At 38.3% G+C, this 19,867-nt stretch overlaps 1 protein-coding gene across 2 annotated transcripts in view; it reads left to right on the top strand.

The window, feature by feature from the left end:
• DEK (DEK proto-oncogene) overlaps positions 1–19,867 on the top strand; it is a 30,453-nt gene that overhangs the window by 8,997 nt on the left and 1,589 nt on the right. Inside the window, exons 7-11 of one of the 2 annotated variants that reach the window (XR_005384361.1) lie at positions 2,580–2,768; positions 14,871–15,006; positions 15,276–15,424; positions 17,411–17,587; positions 19,449–19,517. Coding sequence is in view for 1 of the 2 variants with exons in the window: in XM_038584249.1 (XP_038440177.1) it covers positions 2,580–2,768; positions 14,871–15,006; positions 15,276–15,424; positions 19,449–19,517 (543 nt within the window). In the remaining variant the exon portion in view is untranslated. The remainder of the gene's footprint in view (positions 1–2,579; positions 2,769–14,870; positions 15,007–15,275; positions 15,425–17,410; positions 17,588–19,448; positions 19,518–19,867) is intronic. The other variant, XM_038584249.1, reaches the window with a different exon arrangement.

The following is a 19,867-nucleotide window of genomic DNA, read 5'->3' as shown; positions in this document are numbered from 1 at the left end:
AAAAGGTAGCTAGCTTAGCTCACAGGTCAGTTGTGCAAGTGCTTTATCTTAAGAAAACCAGTGAAGTTCAGTACGTAGCAAACATACTCTCTGTGTACCTCCCATTTTGTTCCAGATAGCACAGACGAGTACTCACAGGCTGAGAGTTAACATAATATTTACTGCTTCATCAAAGACATTCTTAAAGGAAAAACCTTTTTTTCCCTCTAGTTTGCATTTGTGAGGAATATAATGACTACTAGCACAGCTTGCTACTCGTGCCTTGATTGGTACTAAAGGCCAGCAATTTTACAACCATCTTTGCTTTTGCAGAGTCAATGCAAATGTCAACACAATGAAAAGAGAAAACAGTGTCTTTATATTATTATGAAAATAGTTTTGACCTCATGGGCTTTTGAATAGGTCTCAGTAAACCCCAGGGTGCATGAACCATTTTCTGAGAACCACTCTTTTAGCCTTAGGAATCCAACCCTCTATCTGCATTCCAAATATCTGATTCTGTGATAACTATTCCTTAATCTAATATCAATCTGAGGTAATTTTCTGTTCTATACTTTTCATTTAAGAAAAACAGTAAGCTCATGAGTACTAATTTCTTTCTCCATAATAATAGTACTGAATTAACATTGTTTGACTATCTTTTTTTTTTTTTTTTTTTTTTGTACTTCAATCTTGATTATCTGTTTTCCAGATTTTATTTCTAAAAAGGGATGATGCTCTTGACACTGGATTCTGGTTAATAGATTCAACTATTTTTAGAACCAATATAGGAACGCTCTAGAATATTTATGTATTATTACTTTTTTTTAAAGCTCCTTATTTTAGAAGTTGCATTTTTTTTTACTTTACTTAAATGATTTAACATTGTTTCGCTTCCTGTGGAGATTATCCTGCACCCATGGTCTTATTACTGATTCCTTATACAGATTACATTCTTAATACTTGTATTTGGTTCCTGAACTGAGCGAGTAAGGGATGCCACATTTTTCTAATATATTTGAGTCTTGAATTTCATATAATGAATAGGAAGAGTTTGGACACTGAGAGTCACCTTTTCTCCAGTGAGTTCAAAGAATTTATCCAGATGGATTTAGTTCCTGGTACTAATTGGTGATAGTAGCAGGTCACATAACAAGGAGATCTGTATACATCCAAGGAAGCTTTTTTTTTTTTTTTAAGATCTTATTTATTTATTATGAGAGAGAGAGAGGCAGAGAGAGAGGCAGAGATACAGGCTGAGGGAGAAGCAGGCTCCATGCTGGGACCCCGACACGGGACTGGATCCCGGGATTCCAGGATCACACCCTGGGCCAAAGGCAGGCGCTAAACCGCTGAGCCACCCAAGGATCCCTAAGGAAGCTTTTTATAGAAACTTACAGAGAACCCCTCTGAGAAATATCATTGGTCTACTAAGTTAAAGCTCCCAAAGACCTAGATTGGTTATTGCCCAATCTGCCTTGAGGAAGGATATGTTGTTTGGGCAGCTAGAGGCTATCTTCTGGATTGTACATAGCCTGAGAACACTACATACACAAAGCAGCCACCTTTTCTTAATGTTTGTGCAGGTGACACAAACTAAGACTGGAAGTTTCTGGGAGAGAAAGAGCCTGTGGTTCTAGCTCCATGAGAGATGTTGCCTATAAAGTTACCCCTGACATTTATATAATTGTCTTTCACAAGGTTATATTCTGGAATTTTCCTGTTTCTTTTTATTGTGGAAAATAAGATAGGCAAAAGGAAAAATAAAAGATACCTCTAATTTTGGAAATTTTAATTCCTCAGTGTACATATTTTCGGATCTTTTATGCAAGGTTATTTTATGGTTTTCAATTTCATAAGTTAGCAAATACTCCCCTAAGAAAGCTTTTTAAGAATTAAATTTGCTGGTTAATATAATCAAATTGTTTCCTTGTGCGATCTCTACTTTTTAAATACGTGTGGTTTAATTAAATATCAGAGTAAAAGCAATACATGTATTCTATGGTTCTTAATTAGTTTCATAATTAACACCCAACACTAATTGCATATTTAGAATCATCAATGAGAATATAATACTTGCATTATTGAAAGTAGAACCCAGAGATAATATGAATATAAATTATATAGATCATAAATTCAGGATGTATAAAGTGAGGTTTTATTTCCTTTATGGATGGTTCCAATCTTTTGATTGAAGGATTCCCTAAAGCAAGAAGTTCCTCTGGCATTGACAGTTGTAATGCTTACAAGAATGAAATAAATTACCAGGGTAACTCAAAAAACCACCTTGATAAAGTATAAATAACTGTTTGAGCCTAATACATTGTATACTTGGGCTCCTAATGCCATGTGAGAACACACAGTATGTATTTCAGCATTTGTGCAGAGTCTTGTGTGGGTGTTAGAACACAAATGAAAGTTGGTAGTGTGGACAAAAAGATCAACTTGACACGTTAAAGATGAATGGTTCTCTCTAAAGCTGCTATGTTTGGAAATACTTCTTGAGATAGGAACAATACTGATTGAGCTGATAAGTAGTTATCACAAATGATTGACTTGGAAATGTAATAGCCCATTGGTGTTATCTTTATTATACACAGCCATTGCCAAAATCTAAAAAAAGTTCTAGCAAAGGCAACAAAAAGGAACGGAACAGTTCTGGAATGGCAAGGAAAGCTAAGCGAACCAAATGTCCTGAAATCCTGTCAGATGAATCTAGCAGTGATGAAGATGAAAAGAAAAACAAGGAAGAGTCTTCAGATGATGAAGATAAAGAAAGTGAAGAGGAGGTAAAGTGTTGGGTGTTTGTGGGGTTTTTCTATAATTTCTTTCCATGGGGAGAGTTAAATATTCCTGTTTTATGATAGATCTAGCCAGAATACCGATTCTAGAAACCATTAGTACCATATTGGTTGTTTATAATTTCAAAGACACAAAAATAGTTAAGTATAATATAAATCCTTTCTTTCCCTTATGGAGCTTTGGGTTTTGTTTTTGTTTTTTGTTTTTGTTTTTTTTAGATTTTATTTAATTCATGAGAGAGACACAGAGAGAGAGGCAGAGACACAAACAGGGAGAAGCAGGCTCCCTGGGGAGAGGGGACTTAATCCCAGGACCTCAGGGTCACGCCCTGAGCCAAAGGCTGATGCTCAACTGCTGAGCCATCCAGATGTGAGAGTTTTGGAATTAGAAGAGTGAGGTTAATGTGGCCTGGATTTCAGCTGCCCCTTGAAGATTAGAATAGGTAAATGGGAAGTGGGGCGGTGCATATATTGAACCACCAGAGAAGCAGATTGAGAATTTTTTTTTATGTTTGACTTGAGCCATTTTACTCTATGTTCTATGCAAAAAAGCCAGGGGCTTAAGGACCCCAGTTTTTCTCAGCTCAATGGGGGCTATTTAATGAGAGGAACAGTGTTTGAAATTTATTTGATGCATGGGCAAGTTTTGTATCACTTAGGAATGCCTGCCGTTTTCTTTTAGTTGGGCATATCTGTAAAATTTTGAGACTATTTAGTTTCACAAATGAAACTTCAGGAAGAGGAGAGCTGCTGAACCATTTGAAGAGTTAGCTTTACCTTCTCCTTGATACGTATCCTCAGTCAAGGAGATGACTTCTTGTTATGGCTAATAGTATTTCAATAGACTTTTGTTTTGGTGTCTCCTTCAGTGGTCAGAACTTGCTATGTAAATTGGGTCATCTCCCTTATTTAGGGACTTGATTATTGGCTTGACTTTTTAGGCCAAGATAATTCTTTGTTGCAGAGGGCTGTCTTGTGCTTTATAGAATGTTCACCCACTAGAGGACAACAGCACCCTCCACCCCCCCTCCCCAAACCTCCAATTGTGAACACCAAAAATGGTGTTCAAGGACATTATTAGATGTCCTTGAGGGTAGGAGTGGGGGGGATCACCTCCACTTGGTAACTACTGGATTAGTAGGAATAAAGATGTGATGAATGTGTTGAACTCTGATTTTATGTGTGTATTTGTCTTTAGGTACTTAAAACCCATGATTATTCTAATGTCAGATTTTATAAAGACTTCTATAAAGCTAAGTATGAAGTGCTTTATAATTTCCAAAAGAATATTACAATCTAGGAGGTATTTCATAATATATTTGTAGAGCAAGGGAAGATGAGTAATCTCAGCCTCAAGGTTTTAATGGAATAGATTTTAAGGACATCAGAAGGGAACCCTGTTTGTTATTATGTGAATGCATAATAATAGCAGTTTTGCAGTAATGATATTCCTCATTCAACAGATTTTGGGTTATTACTACATGTATTCACTATGCTTCCTAAAACCTTTTTAAAGGCAGAGTTAAAGTGTGAAAAGTTGTCATAGAATATAAACATTTAATTTTTGCATAGAGACAATGTGACTATGAGCATGGGCTTTGGAAACTATCTGGGAACAAGTCCCAGCTGTACCTTCGAGTATGACTTTGGGCAGATTACTTATAAACTCTATACCTTAGCTTCCCATCTGTCATATGGGGTTGATAATAGTATTGGCCTCAAAGGGTTGATTTCATTGACTTTATTTAAAGCACTAAGAGCAGTACTTGGCACACACTCTAAGTAGGTATTAGCTGCTGCTATTACTATTAGTATTAAAATAGTTTTTATCATATGTAATATTCCTAAATCCAATATTCCTGTCATTACTAAGGTGTAGGTTAAAAGGTGAGGGTATTTTATACTCATTTTTTTACTTTCCAGATTATTGTCAGATTTTTCTAAGTAGAATTACTTGAACTTTGTGAATATAGATGACTTCTGATTTGTACCATACGGGTTCCTGGATAAAGACCACAAGTGGAACTGTCCCACTTATAAATCAGAACCTTTCTACAGTACCATAAAAAAGGATCATTTGCTAGAAACCCAGGTCAAATAGTGAAAATCCATGTAGAAAAAAAGAAAACACAAATAAGCTTTTACAGACGTACAAAGTCACACAACATAAGTACTGTATCATAATGCTCTGTGCTGTGGTTATTCTGCTTGGATGGCACTGACAAACTTTGTAAAATACGATCCAATAACACCTGGACCAAGAAATAGTTCTTTCTTTTTTTTTCTTTTCCTGTTATGTCTCCCTCCAACAGCCATAGCTACTATTCATTGTTCTAAAGGCTATCTCAAATTTAGGACTATTCTTCTCAAAAACTGTATTACTGATTCCGTTCCTGTGAAAGGTTCTGATTGCCTTTGAAAGGTAAGTACCAGCAGGAGGAATAGTATTTTTGTGGTAACCGTTTTTCCTTATTTTTTCATTTTTTTTGAGGACTCAGTTAAGTGGTAATCTTTTTAGGGACTTCATAAGTGGCATTGTTTTTTATTATTACTATGAAAGGACCTTTTTTTCTAAGAGGCCAAAAAGAAGAGTTACAGGTTGATTGGAAAAGTTGTGGATTGCCTGTAGATAGAATTTTTTTGTTTTGTCGATTCTTTCATAGAAAATTACTAAGGTAATATTATTGTTTATTTCCTGAGACAGATTTTTCCTTCATAAATAAGACTTCTCCCCCATTAATATTTTCTTGTTTTATTGTAGATTCTTGGATTAAGTAACTCTGAACTTGGGTAGATTAATGTTATCTTTGGTTTCTTTGTAAGTTGAGGGCTTTGGACTAAATAATCTATATCATATTGCTAAAGTTAGGACTCTAACTCAAGCAGAAATCCAGTGCAAGTTATAGTTGTCCATTGACCAGTTACATGAGGTAGGTACTTTTTCATTCTCTCTCTCTCTTTTTTTTTTTTTTTTAAGATTTTATTTATTTATTCATGAGAGACCTACAGAGAGAAAGAGAGGCAGAGACACAGGCAGAGGGAGAAGCAGGCTCTATGCAAGGAGCCCGATGTGGGACTCAATCCCAGGTCTCCACGATCACACCCTGGGCTGCAGGTGGCTCTAAACCGCTGTGCCACCCAGGCTGCCCTCATTCATTTTCATATGAAGCTGTGTGAAAGACTAGGAAGTTTTTAAGTAAATTTCTTCTCTCTTAAATGTAAGAATGAAGTCACTGAAAACCACACAGTTAAAACAATTGGCAGGTTTTTTTAAGCCTTCTGTAAGGATACATGTCCTGTTTAAGCATGTTAGCTAGTAATTGCTAGCCAAGACATTTTGTTGGAACTTCTCTGTTCCTATAGCTGTTTCTGTGATAGGCAGTGAGTGGTTCACAGCAATTTTTAATCCTCCTTTTCTTTAGAAGTAACTCAAGTAAGAAGTTGCTCTTTGTTTCCAAGAGTGACTTGGGTAGTGATTCCTTTATAAAAGAGCTGTTTTAAACTTATCATCTTGGCTCTTGGGGACATTTGCTTTATTAGGGTAGTAGAAGGAGATCAGTTTAGAATTAGGAAATTTGTAGATAATGTTTCTTAAAAATAAAGGGATAGGAAAATGACAAGTTTAGTTATTTTCTATAAATTTATTCTGAAAATCATCTGGTTCTTATATTGGATTAGCATCTTTAGGGGAAGATTGCTAAAAAGAACTGGTGAGATCATTTACCATGGATGTTTAGCCTTAGGCATAGAGAAGTATTGGAAAGTATTGAAAAAAGGAGCTATGCTTCCCACATTGGAGAAAATAATTCTGATAATTTCTTAGACCCTTGAAAGCATAGTTTTTAAAATTTTATCCCAATACTCCTTCAATTTTTCATAGTATTTTTATAACACATTCTTAGAGCAACAAACTGAATTATCACTTGGTATTTAGAATTCATCTGAATGTACCCATACATATCAGGAATGTCTTTAACTGTAAATACTTAAAAACCTTACTAGTAATGTCCAAAGCAAGAGTTTCTTTTTCTTTCATGACGAGAAATACAGAGAGGCGATTTGGGGCCAGTACATCAGCTCAGGAAAGGTATTAACTGGAATACCCTGTTTCTTCCTGAGGCACATTATCTGCATATGTGGTACTTAACCACGATCACAGGATGGTGTTTTTACCTTTAGGCATTGAATCTCTGTTCAGAGAAAAGTAAAGGGCTTTCTTCTAGTAGCCTTCTCACTTTTTTCCCCGGGAAGGGATGCCTTTTACCAGAGATCTCCATGTAAGTTGCCTTTGCAGAACTTCATCACCTCTCTATCTGTAGCTGCAGGGGAGGCTGTGAGATCCAGGTGGTAGCTTTCCAGAGCCAGGAAATATTTGGACTATTCAAGGAATTATTTGGTAGTAGTGGGAGGGTGAATGGAAAAGTTTTATTAGTCCTTAATTATGTTCTAAAAAATAATAATCCCACCTTCATTTCATAATTTCATCAGAGGATTTACAAAACCATATAAACTACTGAAATCTTTTGGTGGAAGGCAAACTTGAATAATCACCGTAATAAAATCTTAGACTTTAACTCGCTTTCATAATTTTTCGTGAAATATAATGAGCCTTGCACATTCTTTACTCTTGGCACTCTTGAGTTTTCTCAGCCAAGTTGTTAAAAGAATAGTGTATTTTAAGCTAATTTTTATTTTGTTCATCTGTTCACCCAGTACAACCTTTCTGCTGTGAGGACAGGATTCTGGCTCTGTGACAGGCGTCTTTTTTGGAGACCCTCCTTCAAGAGCCCTGCTGCCTATAAAAGATAGGTAAGCCTTTTCTCCCGAGATTTTTTTTTTGCCTTCCCTCAAAAAGTGCTTGTGTCATTCCTCTGATTCTATACCTTCACGGTTGTCAGAGATACAGAAAATCCTCCTCAAATTAAAAAAAAAATTATGGTACTAATCTTTTACAAAATTAGATCACAGTACATGGTACTACCTGAAATTAATGGCAGCGGTCAATTTTTGTCTGTTTCCCTTTAGTGCATTAAAACTTACTACAATACCGGATGGTTCTGAGTGAACCACTCACAGCAGATTTAGAACTAACAAGCTGGAATCTTAATAAATCCTGTGACATTTTGGAAACTAGCCTTTTCCTAATTTTTTTTTTTTTTAACTTAACCACCTAATTTTTTCCCAGATATTTTGATAAAAGACTTGAGTCTTGACTCCTGTTTGGTTAAGTAACAACTTTAGGTAACTCATGAGTACCTCCAACATTTTTTCTTTGTAATGAGCCACATAATGGGTTTGTTATAATTACTAAAATTTTCAAAATATTTTAAGAGAGATTTTAAAGTAGGGATTTCTCATGTTATCATTTTTACATTAGTTAATTCAATAAATTGAGAGTATACTAAGTGCTATTGAAGTTCCGGAAAATATTTTCTACCCAAATGCCCTTTGAATAATAAATTTCCAAATGAAAATGTTGCTATCTGTTGCTGAGGAAAAGCTTTGAAGAGAAATGACAGTAGTTTCAGTTGAAATTGACCTTGGGAATAGAAAGGAAAGTTGGACATGTGGACCAGGATGGGGAGCAAGCAAGTCAGGGACCCTCTGACTGACACTTGTTTGTGGTTAGGTAATGTGTCCAGAAGTAAAGCAGTGAGAGATTAATAAGCAAGAGCAGTGTACATTGAAGCCAGACTATGGAAAACTCATGAGGCTGGGTCTTGTATAAGTAATGGGTACATCATTCTTGTTTATTCAGAGTGATGGTCTTATTCTACCTGAGTTTTGCTGAGTAGGGAAAAAGAGAGAGACCTGGCCTTTGTCTTCTAGGAACAGTCTACTTGGGGAGAGGTACCACCACTCATTCAGTAAGCATTTATTGGTAAACACAAGGAGCAGAATTACTGAGAATCTATGACATGCCCTGTACTTACACATCTTGTTTCTGAATTAGTCCTGACTCCAAGTGAGAGGATGATATATCCTCAGTTTTGTACCCCAAGGATATAATATATATATATATTTGTTTTGTTTGTTTTGTTTTTTGTTTTTTTTTTTTTTAGTATTGGAGTACAGTTGACACACAGTGTCACATTAGTTTCAGGTATACGCTACTGGTATGTTTTATTGTCTTGTCCTTATTACTCTTTACAGAGCTGCTAGTTCATATGCTTCTGTCTTCAGAGTTAGCTATATAGAATTAGTGATTTAGATTCAAATTTGATTTTAAGCAATACCTTTAGATAAGTTAATAAGTATATATCCACTTCTAATTATTAAAAAAGCTAAAAGCTGTTGACATAAATATATAACTTCAGAAATTATCTTATTGACTGTCTAGTTCCTGCCTTTTCTAGGGCCAATCATTTATAATCTAGACCAGGAATTGGCAACCATAGCCTACACACCAGATCCACACTATGGCCTGGAAACTGAGGATGTTTGTTTTTTTTCATTTTTGAAATATTTGTTAGAAAATGAAGATTACAACAGTAAGCACTGTAGCCAAGCAAAGCCTAAATTAATTACCTCTGACACTTCATAGAAAAAGCTTAGTGAGAGATGCAGACTATAAATTTATCTCTCATCTTAGAAGATTTATAACTAGGTGAGTCTGCTGTGGGGCTTTAAAAAAATATATAGGTGCCCAGGCCTCAGCCTTGATGATTTACCTAATGGTCTCTTTTTTTCCTCTTGCACATACAACCTCTTACACATACAACACAATATAGGTAAGTTGTGCCAGAAGACAGTTATATTAAAAAATCAAGAAGTTTGGCTGCTGTTAAGTGGCAAACATGTTATCTTAGGAAGCAGAGTGATGCTGATGAAACGATCTCAGAGCTGGAGTAGATCTTCAGCAGTTATCTAGTTTCCAAGAATATTGTCCCATCTCAGTCTCCAAATAATTACATAGTAACTACTAGGATCCAGTTCTGAGCCCTACACTGGAGATCAAGGAACAAATAAGATGGGATTCTTTGTGCTTACCAGTTGTTGGTAGAAAGGAAGAGGTCAGAGATCAGGAGGAAAACAGTATAACTTACGAGTTTTATTTTTATTTTTTTTTTAATTTTTATTTATTTATGATAGTCCCACAGAGAGAGGGGGGCGCAGAGACACAGGCAGAGGGAGAAGCAGGCTCCATGCACCGGGAGCCCGACGTGGGATTCGATCCCGGGCCTCCAGGATCGCGCCCTGGGCCAAAGGCAGGCGCCAAACCGCTGCACCACCCAGGGATCCCAACTTACAAGTTTTAAAAAGGACATTTAGACAAGATAATGTAGAGGCTCAGGAGATAAAGGGTATTTACCTCTTTCTGGAGACATGTGAGGAGTAAAGATCCAGGCAGGAAAGCTTCACAGTAGCTAACAATTTGATCAGAGCTTTTAAAGGATAAACAGGAGAAGTCAGCAGAGTGAAAGGAAGAGATTTGGTAAAAAAAACTATTTATACAAAATTGGATTACACTAAGGCCCATCTTGGCTTTAAAAAAAAAATTCTATAAAGAAATGATCCTGGGGCTGCTACAAAATTTAGAGGGTAATAATGGCCAGAGAGCCCTAATACAAAGGTTGGTGATCCTTTGTTGCTATTTTGCATTTTCTGCCAACATTATTTTATTCTTTATCATGGTAACATTTGTATGTAATGGAAAAAGTTAAATTTAAACATATAAATAGGTTATGATATCACTGGCTTATTTCTAACATTTCAGTTCTGGCTTAAAGAGATACATAGGTATGTTAGTCATTTCCATAAGCAACTAATCTAGGGTAGGCACACTGGACTTCATCAGATGTCTTGCTTCTCACTAGCTGTGAGGCATTGGCTCTCAACCACTCGGATACATTTTCCTCCTTTGTAATGAGATAAACAGTTTTGTCTTTGGATCTTTTTTTTTTTTTAAGCTCATATATGATAATGTATGTGAACGTAGTAGTATGGAACTGCCTCTTTTTTTATCCTTTCAATTACATTTTAAGCACATCTTGGGTATAGAGTACAAGTAAACCAGATCCTACAAATGATACGGAGATGAACATGACAAATATTTAAATGGTTGCTTTATGCCAAACATTTGTAAGGTTGCTGGGGACAGATAGAGCTAAATAAGACAATCAGGTGTCTCTTCTCATGGAGATTGTCAAATATACCTTTAAGGAACTTGTGATATGGTGGGGAAACAGGCTATAAATAACTAGTTTAATAATGCTATGTATTAGATGTTATTCTCTCTGCTACCTTATACTTATTTACTCATTTAATCCTCACGACAGTTCTACAGATATGGCCACCATTCATCAAGTCTGATGCCGATAAGGTATCATTTTAATGTAAATTATAAAATGCACCCCAGTTCAGGTACTGCTGAACTGTGAAAATGTGGGGGGGAAAAGTGTTAAATTCGGCAAAGTCTGGATTTTACAGATGAGGAAACAGGCGTGGGGAAGGTAAGTGATGTACTTGAGAATACAGAATGGGTCGGTAGCGGAGTCAGGGTGTGAAGCAGGGTTTAGCTCTCAATCCTGTGTTCTTATTCACTGCTTCACATGAAGTAGGGATACGCAAATTGTAGGCCAGGTACTGTGCAGCCACGGATGGATCATTTGGTGGTACAGTGAACATTCAGAGAAGGTCACTGGCAGGCTGGATTTAGACTCAAGAATGAGATTGTCCTGAGAAGAGGGAAGAAAAATAATGAGGATTTGAAAGTTCCTATAGAGTGTAATTGAGCGTGCTTCCACTCTCCTCCTCAGCTCTCCCTGGGCCTCTTTTCCTCCAAAGTATGTGATTATTCATTCACCTTACCTGCCAGAAATTGTCCATAGTGTCTCAGTCCAGGGTCCTTTGGGATGCCCATTTTTTCAAAGTAACCTCCTTCTGTACATACCTAAAACTTATCAGGGCAGCTGAGGTGATTCTTTACATCTGCAAGGCTAACTCACATGATCTGAGTTACTCTGATTGCCTTTCTGCTCGAGATGAGACCTGTAGACATGTGGTTTTCTAGAGTTCAGTTATTTTACTACTCCGCTGTCAACCACTACTGCATGCCAACATTTATCTGTCTAAAAAAGATAAGCTTTACTGAATTCCTACCTTAAATATGTTGCAGAATAACTTGTTGGTCATTAACAATAAGTGAAATCCAGTGTATATATATCATGTAGTTTATTATTACAGGGATGGCTGTTTGTGGGGGCAGTCCTATCTACCAGAACGTAATGAAATAAACACAGTGCATCATGGTTAGTTACTAACACAGGTGTCATTGAGTGTATCTTACTGCTTTTGTTCTGTGTATCTATTCTTTTTTTTTTTTTTAATGTTTTTTTTTAATTTTATTTATGATAGTCACACAGAGAGAGAGAGAGAAAGAGAGGCAGAGACATAGGCAGAGGGAGAAGCAGGCTCCATGCATCGGCAGCCCGATGTGGGATTCGATCCCGGGTCTCCAGGATCGCGCCCTGGGCCAAAGGCAGGCGCTAAACCGTTGCGCCACCCAGGGATCCCCCTCTGTGTATCTATTCTTTGAAATGTGCCTTGCTTTTAAGAAAAATTTAAGACTTCAAGTGACTACATTTGTTTGATGAAAGAATTTCTTTATAAAGGAGGGCACTCAAAATAGTAATAATAGCTAATATTTATTAACCATTTCCTGTGAGCCAGGCACCACTAAACTTACTTTCTGTGTATTAATGCATTTATTCCCAGAAAGCCATGAAGTATGGTCACATTTCCCCCATTTTGTAAATGAGGGAACTGGGGCCAGAATCTGAAACCAGACAGCTTGTCTGCAGAGCCCACATTCTTACCTGTTAGGGTTCTGTAGTGCTTGTGGACAGTATGTTTACAGTGTTTCTGTTAATAGGGTAGTTCACTTAAAAAACTGGGAAACGGGCAGCCCGGGTGGCTCAGCGGTTTAGTGCCTGCCTTTGGCCCAGGGCCTGATCCTGGAGACCCGGAATTGAGTCCCACATCAGGCTCCCTGCATGTAGCCTGCTTCTTCTCCCTCTGCCTGTGTCTCTGCCTCTCTCTCTCTCTCTGTGTATCTCTCATGAATAAATAAATAAAACCTTTAAAAAAAAAAACAAAAAACTGGGAAACACTATGCCTGTTGTGGAAGATGGTGTGAAATACATAAGTGTAGTTTCATTTTGTTGTTTGTCCAGTGGTAACAGCTCGTGGAGATGGCTTGATTATCCTTCATTTATCACTGAAGTTTTACACTTTGTCAAACTATCACTACTCTAGTTTGCAGGTTTTAAAATGGTGCCATATCATGCGCCTTCTAAAATTTTAATGATAGCTGTATACCCTGGCCTTAAAAGGCTCAGGAACTATTTTAAGTATGTGATTCTAATCTAATTTGGATGAGGATCAAGTAATAATGCTTATAGTGTAGCTATTATCCCTTTTTTGTAATAACTTACTTACTTGTAAAATATTTTAATCACCTACAGATCCAGATTTCATTAAACTTTGACTAAAAAGTGATACAGAAGAGTGATTATTCTGTGTATCAAGTACACCAACAGAACTTAGGAAATTTCAGTCTTCCCTTTTAGACTTACTATGGTTCTTTTTTTTTTTTCTTTACTATGGTTCTTATGAATTAGGTGAACACTTAATAAAACTTCGTTCATTAGAAAGTTGATGAACCAGTGGTACCTTTCCACCATCCTCCCTCTTTAGAACACCTCAAAAAAGTAGGAAATAAGTAAAAATGGCCTCTAAATAGCAAAAACGCATAGTAAATCTCATATACTTTACTTTTAGAAGGCATTTTGGCCCCTTGCCACCTCTTAAATGCATTTTTAGTGGCAGTTAAACTAGATAGGTTAGCCAGCTGCCAGCCAACAGTATATGATTGCAGTAGGACGGGGTGCTTGTGGCCTGGTGTGAATACATAGTGATGGCAGTGTGGCAGGAGGAAAAACAAATACTTAAATTGAACTACACTTAGAAAGCCTGAGCCCACTTAACTCTTGGGACAGATTGGTCTATATACTTTAATTTTCTTTAAGAGTAAGTTCAAACCAGTATCTGTAATTTTTTTTTTTAAAGAAGGAATTATGATACTCAAATTAAAGTATAAAACATTGGAGAGACTTTCTGTCAGAAGTGATTTGTAAGATTTTTGGTGTATGAAAATGAGATTTTAGGTTATCTTGAGCTATTTGCTTATATAAGATGCTTCTACTTTGGGAAAATTAATTAAATGAAAAAATGTTCCCTAATATCAAAGACCCTGACTGGGACAAAGTTTAAATTATAATACTGTCATTTTAATTAATCTATGTATAGATATGTGTAAGATAAGTATACTTAGCTTTTTTTTTTTTTAATTTTTATTTATTTATGATAGTCACACAGAGAGAGAGGCAGAGACATAGGCAGAGGGAGAAGCAGGCTCCATGCACCGGGAGCCCGATGTGGGATTCGATCCTGGGTCTCCAGGATCGTGCCCTGGGCCAAAGGCAGGCACCAAACTGCTGTGCCACCCAGGGATCCCTACTTAGCTTTTTTTAAGATCAGCTGAGTCATTGTTTAAGGAAACAGGTTCTGGAGTCAGATCTATTTGAACATCACTGTGTGTATTCTGTTAGTTATGTGGCTGTGAACAAAATACCTCTTGAGCCTTAGTCTCCTCATATATTCATAAATACTTCCTTAGCAACTGCTGTACTTGGTGCACTATTTTGGGAGTTCGGGATACACTTAGAGTGTCAAAAAAAATCCTGTCCTCATGGAACTTCCATTCTAGCTAGAAGAGACAAAAGGAGAACATTAATAACACCTATGTTCTAGAGGTGTATTTTTTTTTTTAAGATAAAGTTTTCTCTAATGTGTGTAATCAATTTGGGCAGCTTATTTTTAGTGTTTGATTCTTGTGACTAGTTTTGCATCAGGATAAAATGAAGTTTGTTGAGCATATTGGTTACCTCAGACATTGATAACTAGTAATAATTTTTCATCGGTGATGTTGAATACATTAATTTTCTCTGGTATCATTGAGAGGCACAGAGGAATAGAGGAATGGAATTCATCTCATTGATATATGTTCTTTGCTTTCCTTTCCAACAGCCCCCAAAAAAGACTTCTAAAAGAGAAAAACCTAAGCAGAAAGCCACTTCTAAGAGTAAGAAAACTGTCAAGAGTGCTAATGTTAAGAAGGCAGATAGCAGCACCACCAAGAAAAATCAGAACAGTTCCAAAAAAGGTATGTCAGACATGGCGTGTCCGCAGCAACCTGGGAGGTATGACTCCTACGCTAGAGCACTTTAGTAGGAGTGTGTGTGGAAACAGAGAAACTGCAAAGAAAATGGGCTGGGGGAAGGAGGGAGTGGTGTTGTGTAGTGTCTTATAGTTAAAAATTTTCACAATTGACAAAAATTTCCATGCATATTATGTACATAGCTTACAGAGTGGTGATGTGTAGTTGGACCTGATACCTCTCTGAGAATCTCATGAATGCTTATCTTCTCTTAGAAAGTGAATCCGAGGATAGTTCAGATGATGAACCTTTAATTAAAAAATTAAAGAAACCTCCTACAGATGAAGAGTTAAAGGAAACCGTGAAGAAACTATTGGCTAGTGCCAACTTGGAGGAAGTCACAATGAAGCAGATTTGCAAGGAGGTAACTGGACAAATACTTGCATCGTTTTGCTTTTATTTGAAAAATTCACTTGGCCTTTAGTTCAAAGCAAGATTCTTAAGTGCATTCATTCACTGAATAAATGTCTGCTAAACTGTTATATGCCAGCCATTCTTATAGGTGCTGGGATACTGTGCGTTAAATAAATGAGTCAAAGCCTCTGCCCTATTGAAGTTACTTCATAAATAACAGTAGCATGTGTACAGTGAATAAAGTTAAAGTTATACATTACAAACTGCAGAGAAAACTATTGATGCATCCTTAGATTATGTTAAAGAAGCAGAATCTTAGGCTCCGGCTGACTTAGTTGGAGGAGTATGTGACTCTTGATCCTCGTGGTCATGAATTCGAGCCCCACATTGAGTGTAGAGATTAAGATTACTAAATAAATACTTTAAGAAAACAGACTCTCCTGAACCCCTTTGTTTTCAGCATTACTGTTCTAATAGGATGGTATAGATCAGGTTTTTAGCCCAGACTTCTATGAAGTTAGTTTCTGATACTCAGAAATTAAAATGACCTAGTCTTGAATAGGATTCCATAGAGATTCCATACCCTAGATCCAGATTGGGAGATTTTAGAATCTAGTTTCTCATGGTAAAGCCAAATTAAAATTTCAAATGTACTAAACATGAAATATTCTATGCTTTTTTGAGACCTTGATAATTGTTTTGTTTATTCATTTAGCATTCACTGAGCCTTTACTGTGTACCAGGCACTGGGATAGATTTGGGGGTAAAGCTGGGGAATCCATTCCTTAGCTGTCAGGGGCTAACCATCAGGTGAGATAGGAGGAAATGGCTGGTGCATTGAGTTGGGGACAGGTGGTGGGGGCTGGGCTGGAAGAGTGCAGAAGGGGCAACAGGACCACAGGAGGAGCCACACCAGTGTGGGCCCAGGAGGAGGGAAGGGATCCTAGAACATCAGCTGTGCCATATAGTCGAGCAGTGTGGACACATGTGCGTAAAAGAGGACAGGACTGCAAGGAATAGTGACTAGTTTAATTTGGCTGAAGACTACAGTAGGAAGGAAGTTGCATAAGAGTCAGGGAAGAAAAGGAAAAGTTTTGTAGAACTCCTATATGCCTTGTTGCAGAGCTGTTTTTTCCCTCAAACTAATGGGAGAATTGGGAGGCTTGTTGGGATATTGAGAGCTGATCAGGGGCACATATAGTCTGATTTTTAAGTTGCTCCAGACACATCGAGAAGGACAGAATGAAGAATGGGATGAGAGGCAAGAAACCCAAGTGTGTCATATCAAAGTTACATGGTGACCGTAATCCAAGTCAGAAATCAGCCTGGTCAGAGATTGCTCCATGTAAGTGTTAGGACATAGCTGCATTAACCATTGAGGGAAGAGAATAGAGGGTACACTGTGAGAAAAGAGGAGTTTTGTTCTCAACATTATGAGATGAAGTGCTTGGAGCATCTAGTGGGAGACACTGTGACCACTGTAATTCTCGCATGGTAGGAGAGAAAGCCAGCCTGGGCTACTGCTGGGTGTTCAGTCCAGGAGTCTAGAGGCTGGAGATAGAGGGGGAGAAAAGCAAAGGTCAGAGAGTCCTGGAGATCATTAATATCAGAGTTAAGAAGTGATTCCTACAAAATACAAAAAATCATAGAGGTGTTATCAAAGCCAAGACAGAGAGGAAACCGTTTCCAGAAGGAGAAGGGTAGTGCAAGTTGAGAGGTCATGACCTTCCATGGGCAAGGACTACAGAGAGAGCAGTTCAGGGTGGGGGATAGAAATGCCCCGTAAACATGAAAACACACTTTCCCTACTCATGAGGAAGATAAAAATTGAATTATTTTTGCTTATTAGCTTGATAAAAATGAAGAGTTTCCATGCTTGGCAAGTGTAGAGGGAGATGTATTTGTGCTTAAAGTTGTAACAGCTTTGGAGAACAATTAAGAAGTATCTTAACATTTAAATTGCAAATGCCATTTAACCTAGCAATTCCATTTCTAGGTCTCTGTGCTAAAGACAGAGTCACATCTGCACAAAGTGATTACAGTAATGTTCAGCATGTCTGTAATGTTGAAAAATCACAAGCTAACTGGCCATCAATAGGGAAATGTTTAAACTGGTACATCTATTTTTGGAATGCTATGTAGCAGTTCAAAAGAACATGGAAAAACCTTCCAGGTATTGTCACCTTTTTAAACGTACAGCGTATTTCCCCATCTATGTAAATACAGAAAGACTATACCATCATTGATACGTTTCTGTGTTTGTGTAAAAAGTCAGTTTTCAAGCCTGGAAGAATACAGCGTGAACTAGAAACTGGTGTCCTCTGAGGGCAAGGACAAGGGACGGGGGGTTAGTTCTGGGCCTTTGGTTTTCGTGAGCATGCTTGTGATTTTTTAAGGGGGTTATGAACATGGAGCGGTCAGGTGGGAAGGACTTGGAAATTCTTGTTTTGGACTTGGTGTGCGGGAGGGAACTGTTCCCAGGGAGCCATCTCGAGGATGGTAACTGCTAGGATTACTGACCCTTGGATTGAGAATGAATAGTGAGGAAAGTGAATAAATTAAAGCTGCTGGGGCAGCCCAGGTGACTCAGCGGTTTAGCGCCTTCAGCCCAGGGCCTGATCCTGGGGTCCCGGGATTGAGTCCCGCATGGGGCTTCCTGCATGGAGCCTGCTTCATCCCTCCGCCTGTGTCTCTATTCCCCCCCCCCCCCCCGTGTCTCTCATGAATAAATAAATAAATAATCTTAAAAAAAAATTTAAAGCTGCTGTTTTAAACAGCTTTTTTGGAAGGAAAATAGTAGCCACATGGAGGGTGGGTATACAGGCTGATGAAAGACTAGGATGGTCGGGGAGAGAAAGCACACGTGTGTGTTAGGCTTGGGGCCTGCGCTGGGCAAGGAGCGGGACGGTGGAGGAGAGTTCAGGAAGGTCAAGGAAATGGGGGGTATTGGTGGATCCAGATACAAACAAGCTGGAGGGAAGAATTGTGTCAGCAGAAGGAATGCATAACAGTGGCTTCCTGGCCAGAGCAAGGAGGAGGAAAGGCTGAAAATGCCCTTGGTAGGAACAAAGGAGGGACTGCTGGCGAGGCTCTGGCATTGGATGCCATGAACCTCAAATGGGACCAGTCTTTTAAAAGTTCTATTTTCCCACAGCAGTCTTTTCTCTGGACTGACCCTAGAAAAGTTGGTAGTTAGACCAGTTCAGGGTTAGGAGTTTTGCAGAGAAAGAACAGAGGCGAGCAATTGCAGTGATGTGAGTGATTGACCGTCTGTAGGAACTGGGGGACTGCCACCAGCGGGCCAAATCCGTCATCCCATCGGCTTTTTTGTAAATAGTTGAATGTGACAACCACATCCATTCATTCTAGCGTGGTCTGTGGCAGCTTTCATGCTACAATGGCGTAGTTGAGTGGTTGCAACAGATACTGTGTTTCTGGAAAAGCCAAAGCCATTTAGTCTGGCCCTTGACTAAGAAAGTTTGCCTACCTTCCCTGTACCTCAGGAGTGAAGCCTGCAGGTGTGGATGGAGTCTGGGTGAAGTCAAGCAGCAGGGAGCCAGTTGACAGAGAGACAGACATTCAGAAAAGCTGTAGGAGTAGAACTTGAGAGCTGAGAGCACTGGCTCTCAGGGATTTAACCTTGGGGAGGGGATTGGGTGTTGGAGTAGAGGCTGAAGTTCACTAGAGTTCAAGTAGTGTTGGAGGATGCAGCAGGACAAAGTACAAAGTCTCTGCGAGACACTGACAGGTAACCTGCCAGTGTAAAGAACTGAGTCCCCTTACCTAAGATCTGTGCGTGTAGGTGTTTAACTCACCATGTCTATTACTTCAGCTGATAGTCCCAAGAGCCTATATCACACAGAACGTGTGAACACTAGTCTGTTTTCTGCCCGTTGCTGTAGTTCTCTGGTGAGCCAGAGCACTGCTCAGGCGCATGTGTGTTCCTACACAGCAGCCATTTCTTCTTTATCCAAAGGTAAAGACTATCACTGGAATTTTAAATCTGCTTTTTATCTGTTTCTTTTTCACTATAGGTATATGAAAATTATCCTGCTTATGATTTAACTGAAAGAAAAGATTTCATAAAAACAACCGTGAAAGAGGTAAATATGGCCACCTTTTCTAATTTCGATCAACTTGAACATCTTAAGACAAAGGAATTATGTGTATCAAATACTGCATATTTTTTTAAATATCACTAGATCACATTTGACCCTCACATTTTCTCAATAGATGGGGGAAATATTTTTCTTTACCACGGTAAAGCTTAAAAATACAGACTGATCGGTAGTGACAAAACCTGACCTCAGGCTCGCAGTGTATGTGGGCAGCCAAGTGCATCACAGACTCTCAACTACTTGAGTGCAATTGCTGTCCAACAAAGGCAGAAGATCAACAGTAGCTATAGTTTTATGTTGGTCCCAACAGACATCCCAAGGTCACGGTGGTAAAA

This window comes from Canis lupus, chromosome 35, assembly GCF_011100685.1.
Source record: "Canis lupus familiaris isolate Mischka breed German Shepherd chromosome 35, alternate assembly UU_Cfam_GSD_1.0, whole genome shotgun sequence".
Lineage (NCBI taxonomy): Eukaryota > Metazoa > Chordata > Mammalia > Carnivora > Canidae > Canis > Canis lupus.
Note: the sequence above shows the minus strand (reverse complement) of the source record. Positions and strands in the feature narration are given on the sequence as shown.